Genomic DNA, 9773 nt, shown 5'->3' with positions numbered 1-9773 from the left:
CGGAATAGCATGACCCTATTGAATGGTGGCCAGTGAAGACCCCAAAAGGGGGCAGAAGTATTTCAGAATTCCTGGGATTTGTTCCCCTACTTTTCCTAGGATTGTCTTCCAGCTTCCTATGTCTATGCATTGTTGGTACTAAGGATTGGAGGCACTTCTCTGGGACACCTCCATTGTCCCAGAGATTCCAGAGGTATGCCACATAATCCACAGTTTCTCAGGACATACAGACACAGAACATGGGTCTGAGTGATGATAATGAGCAGGTGTAATTTCCAGATGCTATGTTCTCAGATCTCTCCCATCAGGTATGTGAGATGGTCACCAAAAATTCACCCAGAAAGGACCTAGAGGAAGCCCAATCATTGCACCTCTACCAACTCAACCCCACCAACCTTCACAATAGTAGAACTGGGGCATAGGGGATAGAAATCTCCCAGAGGACAAAGCGGATATATGTGTTCAAGGAGGTTGCTGAAGAAAGACTCCAACAGAGGGGAATATGTCAGAGCTGGATTTGAAGGATGGGTAAGAGCTTTCTAGGGAGCCCAGTGGCATTTGTAGTCAGAGGAACCCACATGGGTAGAGATGTGCAGACTTAGCTTGCTCGAAGGATTTCATGTATTTAAAAATAAAGGAAGCCATGGTGACAAGGGCAAGTGAGGGATTTAATTAAGTACGGTGACTTTACCTGAGTTTCTGTAACCTTTGAGATTACCGATAACACTGATTGAGTTGTTTATTGATTCTGGACAGAATATGATCTCAAAGGTCAATCTGGGAGTGTGTCCATGATGCTTTGCCAACACTCATGGCTGGGGGAAAGGGCCCTGCTACTGGCTCCAGTTCCAGTCCTGTCCCATTTTCAGTATACACATTCCAGCCTCACGGAATCATTGCGATGGGAAGGGAAGCTGCACACACGCAGGTCATCAAAGACTAGCCCACACTGCTGAACAAAAGTTGAGGAGACTCACAGAGAGAAAGTGGCCATGGACCTGATCCCAAGCTTTTCCACAGAAACCTGGCTTCTTCTGGCCACCAGCCTGGTGCTGTTCTACCTGTAAGTAACTACCCAGGTTCATCATCCCCGGAACCTTCTATTTATGTTGCTAATCAGCATCCACTCCCTTTTCCTTGTCTGTTTTGAGAGTCAAAGGAATTAAGAAAGGAGAAGTTGCTTAAGTGTTGAGTACTTCAAACATGCTGTGAACACCTAAAAGATTACTATTGACCTCACCAGATCTACTGAAGTATACCTACCACACCGCAACTCCAATTCCTGTAGCTAGGAGGGTTTGAGTGACAGTAGTTGCTTCTGGGGGTGATCTTCTGATGGACCACCAGTTGGGACCTAGGCTAATTAAGCAGAATTCAAGAGAGGCAGAATAAAATCAACAGGCCGCAATACCCTGGGGTCCTCATCCCTTTTCTAATCTATGGGGATTCTGGAGGCCGAGGGAGTGGCTTGAGTCATTGGCTCATTACCTTCACCTTCTGGTCTGTGCCTTCCACAGGATATGTATTGGATTGGGCCTGTATCACTAGGTGGCTCCTGCTCCCCTCCCCCTCTACCGCCAGGCATTATGAATACAAGGCACTTGATGCACCCTGACAACCGAGGGGGTGCTAGAGATGCTTTTCCCCCTCTTCTGACTGAGCTCTTCCCTCTTTCCTGCACCCCTCTACTGGCCATCCCTCACCCTGTACTGTGCAGAACTCCTTACCCTTAAATCAACATCTTTAGAGCTGAGGAGACTTGGTGGAAACCTTCAAAATTTATTCATTTCACCTTTTCCTTCCAGTCTCTGGAATGGTTAGCATCAGGATAAAGATTTCTTTCCCCTATCCTTCAATATGAATCTGCCAGCAGCCAAGAGGCAGAGCTCTGAAAGCCAATTTGGATTTTAACTATGCTTTTGCCTTTATATTACAGTATTGGAGGAGGAATTGAAACATCTGGCAGAGGAATTCCTTTCAGTGATGGGATTCCCACCATCGTGGAGCAGTTTGGGAAAGGATTGAGTTTTACAACATGGGTAGGGACAGACCCTCCATGTCATATTTGACCTCTGTCTCAATTTCACTCTCTTTAAGAGGAGGAAATCATGAGATGTGAACATAGAACATGGAACATAGAACATTTTCATTTTCTAAGAGAAAGGTTAGAATGCTAGGTAGTGTGGCAAGACATTTTCTGTATGATGACATTTAAAATGAATAGGTAGTGTTTAATTTCACTCTACTTAAAATAGGGTTGGGTTTGTTTTTGTTTTTTTTTTTCTGAGATAAAAGTCTTTCCTGTATGCTTTTTCCTACCAATAAAAGAGGGCTGTTGGTTCAGCCTTTGTGACTATAAAGGTGCATAAATAGCTTACGTCTTCTAGAGTAATATGAATTTAGTGTACACATGCATACATCCATGATATAGGCTGTATGTGTCTCAAATGCAAGTGTCCACTTGTTGTTTTAAGGATCTCACTACTCACCACAGATGAGTAGTGAGACAGAGCCTGAACTGATGTGAGAGGCATCCAGGTAGAACTGGGGATGGAGCGGGAGAATATTCCTCCCTCAGAACAGACCTCCCAGAAATACTCCTCTGTCCTGGTCCCACAGGAGATCATCATGGGACCATAAGGTTAGCATCTTGTCTGCTTGAAGCGAGGGAACAAGAACACACCATGTAAGTTCCAGTGTGTCATCTGGCAGTGGGGCTGTCACTGGATACTGTCACCACCAGGCAAAAAACACTATAGACTAAGACACTGGTGTAACCAAGACTCAGTAGCTGTAGACAGTGCCCTCTGCAGGATGGAATGCAAAAACATTTTTTTTTTTTTTTTTGGTAAATTTATTTTTTATTGGTGTTCAATTTGCCAACATATAGAATAACACCCAGTGCTCATCCCATCAAGTGCCCCACTCAGTGCCCGTTACACAGTCACCCCCATCACCCGCCCTCCTCCCCTTCCACCACCCCTAGTTCGTTTCCGAGAGTTAGCAGTCTCTCATCAAAAACAATTTTAAAAAACGGCTTCATTGTTAGGCCCTTCATTTGTACCAGCAGCTGCGTGACTCTACCAAGAAGAGGGAGGCTGGAAAGAATCAGAAAAATTCACTCAGCCCACTCCCTGTCATCTTATGGAGCCATGTGGCTTTAGACAGTACACAAGATCTTTCCTTGGGACCAGTGTTCCTGACTATCCCTCACTTGCTTGGCCTCACTTGGGAGTTCATGGAGTACAGTGAATGTTCAGAAACAGGTCTTGATTTAGAGTGGTGGTGATGGCAAGAAGAGAATGGAGGTGGGACCACCTAAGACTACCCTGGCTTCTACAATTGGTGCTGATGAGTCCAGCTGTACTAGAGGAAGGATCCAAACACTCAGTCGGGCACAGCTGAGGTACATCCACTGGTCCCTCAAATACTGGTCATTTTGTGCAATTTTGTGAGTTTGTTTACATTTTATATGATTTGCTGGATTTGTAGGGACTATTTTGAACATTTACTGTCTTCAGGCTAGCCCCCCGAGATGAGGAGACAAGGTCTTCATTCCAGTCTATGGAACATTTTATCATTACTCATTTTTGTTGCATAACATGTATTCTGCTGTCAACTGGAGGTGTCTGGACTTTGGAAGGTCTCATATCAGATAGCACCTGCAGGGCATGTACCATCTCTACCCAATACCGTTTCCAACTGTACTTTCCTTATTTTCCTCTATGGGGTAAGCCTTGTAGGCTTAGCAGGTTTGTGGGTAAAATGGTTTCTGGCAGCTCCTGGCCTCAGCCTCTCTTCTTCCTCCACCCTGCCATCCCTCAGCAAACCTAAGTAGAAGGGTTCTAGGTATCCCCCAGTTGTGGGATTCTACACATGACACATGAAAGAAAGATGATTGTAGGCAAGCCTGTCATAGGGAACATCAACAGTAATGGGTTTCTCAGACAGTGGAAGCACAGAGCCAGTAAACTAACTGCTTTGTGAGTAACCATCTTGAAGAGAAAATGAGTGTACCTGGCAGTGTGCTGAGCCGGTGAGTATCACAGGTTGAAGGACCAGATGCCATGACGGGAAGAATCGTCTGGAAGGGGATTGTTTCCTTACTGATTCTTTTATATGGAGTCATTTGGGGCACATATGGGCCAGTCTGTCTTCTCTGCAGCTCAAGAGAACCAGACTTCCTGACAACAGAGACTTGGGTGGAGCTGAGTTTCACTTTTCTATGGGACAGTGAAGTTTGGACATAATTTTTATTATACAAACATAAGAGCACTGTAGTTGCTCAAGGCCTCTCTCTCTGAAGATAGATTTAAGAAGACCCATATTCAGAACCATCACAGAGCCTATACTGAAAGAAAAGCACAAAGATCTCTGAGCAAACTGTATGAGTATTTTCATGGTCGGCTCTCAGTAACCTCTCAGCTCTTGAGTAGATGCAATTAAGCAAAATCTCATCACTAGAGTAGAGAATCACATTACCTCTTTCCACCTAGAATGAGAATCTCCAAAATCATGGAAGAGTCATTTACTAAAATAGGCATAACTGAATTTCCTGGAAGAAATCAGCATGAATCTTTCAGGAGCACTCAAGGGTGGAATATTTATCAAATATTCATTCTAGGATTGAGACCACGACATTTTCAGCTACTCTTAGCTAATCATTATTACGTTTTGACAGTCTCACAGTGGAGACTGGAAAGGAGATGATCAACATCATCATCAGATGATGATGAGTGAATGCAATTATTGCTGTTGGAATTGTTGTTATCATTTCTTGCCGATTGTTACCTCCTCCCTCCCTTGACTATTCCACTTCTGTGTCATTGACTGACCAGCCCCAGCACCTACTCCACCATCCCTGTGACCTGGCTTTCTCTTTTGCTTTATAGCTATGGGACCTACACGCATGGACTTTTTAAGAAGCTGGGAATTCCTGGGCCAACACCTCTGCCTTTTTTGGGAACTGTTCTTGGCTATCGTAATGTGAGTATTGTTTGAGCTATGACTTTTGCTTCTGTCAGTTGCAAGTCCCACTTTAATTCCATAATAAAAGTGCTCCTTCTCACGAGGAAATCTTCGATTTCTGACTTTCCAGAAATGGTGTCAAGTCTACCCCAGAGCTCTATTGTCTGTTATTACGAGCCTCAGGGTTTGCCTCAGTGGGCAGCCCAGCTCTCTGACTAATTCAGCATGGAACTTGATGCTTTAGCTTATGAGCATTATGAAGAGGCTTTTGTTTTGTTCTTGGAAGGTGTGGATTCCCAGGAAGGCATCATCATATTGGTATTAGGAGAAGAGAACCAAGGGTGTCCGTGCTAGTGGTCCAGTGAGCTATGTATGCTAGAATCAGACTTTTTTGTTCTTGCACAAGCCCTGGATAGCCCTTTCCATTTCCTGGATGGTTCTCGAACTTCAGATTATTGGGCAGCCCAAGATTCACCACTGGGGAATTTGCACATACTTGAATTCTCTCACGAACTGACCAACCCCCTGCAGTTATTTCCATGCATCTAATTCTCCCTTTGCTAACAGTGAAATCTCAGCTTTACTTCTCTACCTTCAAAAGAGACACCCTATGTGTGAGTTCAGCAAGGAGGGAGTTTAACTGAGGTGAGATGCTGTTTCTCTATTGACTTCAGGTTTTAACCTTTAAAGGACTTGTGTTGGTTTTGGTTTTCCTACAAAGCAAGAACCACCCATGTATCCCTAGAAAAGAGATACTTTGACAAAATTATTAAGAAATTAATGTAACTGGTTGGACCTGGGTGGGTAGCTCAGTTGGTTAAGCATCAGACCTTTGAGTTCAGCTCAGATCATGATCTCAGGGTCATGGGATGGAGCCCAGCATCTGTTCCACATGCAGCATTGAGTCTGCTTCAGATTCTCTCTCTCTTCCTCTCCCTTTGCTTCTTCCCTGAACCCCCCACCCTGCTTGTGCTCTCTCTCTTTCTTTTTTGAAATAAGTCAATAAAATCTTTAAGAAAAAAGAAATTAATGTAATTGAATGGAATATACTAGTGACACACAGACTGATGTTGGTAGAGTGGTTGTGGGTAATCCAGCTTTGATGCCTTGTCCGAAGTCTAGTCTTCTACAGGGTTTAGAAGATCACATAGAGGAAGTCGGAAGTCTCACCTGCAAGCTGCTCTCTGCTGTGGAGTTCCTTTCCCACAGATCTGAGGCTTGTTTCTCTGATTCTGCTTTTCCCTACTGAGACTCTCAGTGCCCAATTATCGTCTAAGAACTTCTGGACTTTCCCTCTGAAGAAACAATAATTTCCTTTCCACTTTTCCCAGATCAATTCCTTAGTACATACACCCAAGACCACATTTCTGGGATCCTGATTTGTATTGTTAAAACATCAAAATCACAGATGAAATGAAGGCACTAGAAGTCTTGTTGTTGTTCTTTTAGTGATAGAAGTGAAAACTCTTATCAAGTGTTTTATTTGGCTCTGATATTTGTGGGATGGGGGCATTATCTCCTCTCTGTGTTGTGATGGAGAACTGGAAGGGGAGTCCACTCTGTCATTCATTCATTCCTCACTGTCTCACTAAACAAGCATGTTTAGACTCATGTAAAACTGCTAGATTAAAAGAGGTCACTGGTGCCCTAATATCTTAAATCCACTAGGGCACCTGGGTGGCTCAGTAGTTGGGCATCTGCCTTGGCTCAGTCATGATCCCGGGTTCCTGGGATCGAGTCCTACATAAGGCACCCTTCAGGAAGCCTGCTTCTCCCTCTGCCTATGTCTCTGCCTATCTCTGTGTGTCTCTCACGAATAAATAAATAAAAATCTTTTTTAAAAAATTAAAAAATAAAGAGTTAAAAATTAACATAAAATAAAACAAATATCCTAAATCCACTGGAATCTAGTAGGGCTCATGAGATCAACAAGCAGAATGCTATCTGACATTCAGAATATGCAGCCATGCTGCCTTTCCCTCAGCTCCAGTTTTCTACATGGCCCTGAGGTAATGATTCAGAGGGTTCTGAGATTTAGATATAATGCACAAGCCAAACACATCAGACACACAGAGACTACCCAGTCCTCCCAGACAGGGTAAGATGTTCAGTATCTCCAACACTTGGAAATAGTGCAAGAGGGACATGAAATTCTCCATTTCCATATATCCTCTGTTTTCTCTCATTTCTGATAGCCCCCTGTGATTAATAGCTTCCCTCTATCTGCTAGTGAGAGAGGGAAGCTAGTTAGATTTCATGCGATCTAAGTAATTTTGTTCCCCATTACTCACAGGGCTCAGTACATTCAGACTAATAATATGTTTTGCTTTTTCTTGCAGGGTTTTTGTGATTTTGATGAGAAATGTTTTAGAAAGTATGGAAGAGTGTGGGGGTGAGTATTCTGGACATTTCCATTGGCTAGGCCTGTTGTGATGAGGAGGACCCTGTGGTGTGGACAGTCTTAGTCGAGAGCCCCTTGTGATGAAGCCTGCTGTAGTAAAGCTTCTGGAGGCTCTCCTTCCCAAGATCCCATTTGTCACCACGTGTGCAGCTCTAAGTGTAAATCGGACCTGGAGTGTATCCTTTATTTATACTCTGGATTAAATATATCCTTTCAAAGAAGGGTTTGGATAAACAGAATGGAAAACCATTTCTACTCACCTTTTCTTTTTTTATGTATATTTTTTATTGGAATTCGATTTGCCAACTTATAACACCCAATGCTCATCCTGTCAAGTGCCTCTCCTCAGTGCCTGTCACCCAGTCACCCCATGCCCCCGCCCACCTCCCCTTCCACTATCCCTTGTTTCCCAATGTTAGGGGTCTCTTGTGTTTTGTCACCCTCTCTAACTCATTTTCTCTGCTTTCCCTTATAATCCCTTTCTCTATTTTTTATATTCCCCATATGAGTGAACTTATATAATGATTGTCCTTCACCGATTGACTTGCTATTCATCTTTTTCTTACTTTTTTGTAAGTGTGGAGATTGTTTTGCATTTTAATATTAGGTCCAGATTTTTCTTTCAACGGAAGTATTCAATGTGGAAGTATTTCTTTATTCTGTGGACTTGAGATATAAGAGAATTTCAAGCCACAGTGTTTCCTGGTGGACTGATGGACTTGGTAAATTCTAGTATGATCTTGGCTTCTTGCACTGGATGCTCCTGTTCAGAGCTGCCAGAGGTTGGGTGAAGCTGAGGGAGAGATATGATGTGGTTCTGGGATGCTCACAGCTAGGAGTGTACCTCCTCTAACCTCTTTAACTCCTCTGGTCACATCCTCAGAGACCGTGGGGCTCTGAGTGGCAAGGCCCATAAGCAGCATGATGGAATAGAAAGAAGACAGATCTCTGGATGGACACTGGTTTAGCCCCACTGTCCCTGTCCACCTTCAGCACTGCTCAACTCTGAATGGAGTCAGAATTACATCATGTGCCCCGGTTCTGTCTTTACTGTGTGGCTCTCGAGCCTGGCTGTGACAAGAACCACCTGGGAGAGTTTGTTCAAAAGGCAGATTCTTGGGCCCCATGTCAAACTTACTAACTTAAGTTTCTTCTGGATGATATATATAAACATTATCTGAAATGTCTAAAATACATCAAAAATATTTGAAACGTTCTAAACATGCAAAAAACTGTAGAGAATGGAACTATCCATGTACACATCACCTAGAGTTAACAAATGTTCTACTGTTATTTCTAATCATGATGTCAGAGTTTAGATTATATAATGTCAGGATAAAAGTTGAGACTTCCAGGTGTGGCTGCAGCTGCAGAAACTGTCATGTTAATATAATCAGTTCTGTTTTCCCGACACAGGTTTTATGATGGGCGACAGCCCGTGTTGGCTATCATGGATCCAGACATGATTAAAACAGTGCTAGTGAAAGAATGTTATTCTGTCTTCACAAACCGACGGGTAAGCATGGAGTTATTTTAATTAATTAATTAATTTATTTATTTATTTATTTATTTATTATAAATATATTTTTAATTGGTGTTCAGTTTGTCAACATACAGAATAACACCCAGTGCTCATCCCGTCAAGTGCCCACTTCAGTGCCCGCCACCCAGTCACCCCCACCCCCCACCCACCTCCCCTTCCACCACCCCTCGTCGTTTCCTCGAGTTAGGAGTCTTTCATGTTCTGTCTCCCTTTCTGATATTTCCCACTCATTTTTTCTCCTTTCCCTTTTATTCCCTTTCACTGGAATTGGAGGGTATTGTGCTGAGTGAAATAAGTCAATCGGAGAAGGACAAACATTATATGGTCTCATTCATTTGGGGTATATAAAAAATATTTATTTATTTATAAAACTTTGTTTTGACACAATGACAGACTCACAGGAAGTTGTCGTAGGAGGTCCCATGTTGTATGGTCTTCAAACCCTTTCCCCTAAGGTAATATCCTGCATAATGATAGTACAGTATGGAAGCAGAAATAGCCATTGGTTCTACCCATTGAACTTATTCAGATCAGTGATTTTAGGCACACTCAAATGTACCTTGTGCACGTGTGTATTGCTCCTGAACATTGATCTTACATGTAGACTTGTGTATCCTCCACCCCATTCATCTTATAGAGCTGTTCCATCATCAGTCTCCTGCTTACTTTCTTCTGTAAGCATGGTATGTAGTTTGTCCTTTTGTTGTATGAGAGTCTTCTGCAGAGCAAACATTTCTTATCTTGATAAGGCCAATTTAACATTCTTTTCCTTTTATGGGCTGTGACTTTGGCATCAAGTTTGAAAACTCTTTATCTAGCCCTAAGTCCCAAGGATTTTCTCAAAGTAGTTCATTTTATAGT

At 42.9% G+C, this 9773-nt stretch overlaps 1 protein-coding gene across 1 annotated transcript in view; it reads left to right on the top strand.

The window, feature by feature from the left end:
• The first annotated feature begins 804 nt into the window (after positions 1-804).
• Positions 805-9773, top strand: part of LOC112935742 (cytochrome P450 3A12-like) — a 30585-nt gene continuing 21616 nt past the window's right edge. Inside the window, exons 1-4 of the mRNA XM_026019624.2 lie at positions 805-1063; positions 4893-4986; positions 7308-7360; positions 8786-8885. Of these exons, the coding sequence (XP_025875409.2) occupies positions 993-1063; positions 4893-4986; positions 7308-7360; positions 8786-8885 (318 nt within the window). The 5' untranslated portion in view covers positions 805-992. The remainder of the gene's footprint in view (positions 1064-4892; positions 4987-7307; positions 7361-8785; positions 8886-9773) is intronic.

The sequence above is a fragment of the Vulpes vulpes genome, chromosome 3 (genome assembly GCF_048418805.1).
Source record: "Vulpes vulpes isolate BD-2025 chromosome 3, VulVul3, whole genome shotgun sequence".
Classification (NCBI taxonomy): domain Eukaryota; kingdom Metazoa; phylum Chordata; class Mammalia; order Carnivora; family Canidae; genus Vulpes; species Vulpes vulpes.
The sequence above is the reverse complement of the archived record's forward strand: the minus strand, read 5'-3'. Positions and strand labels throughout refer to the sequence as shown.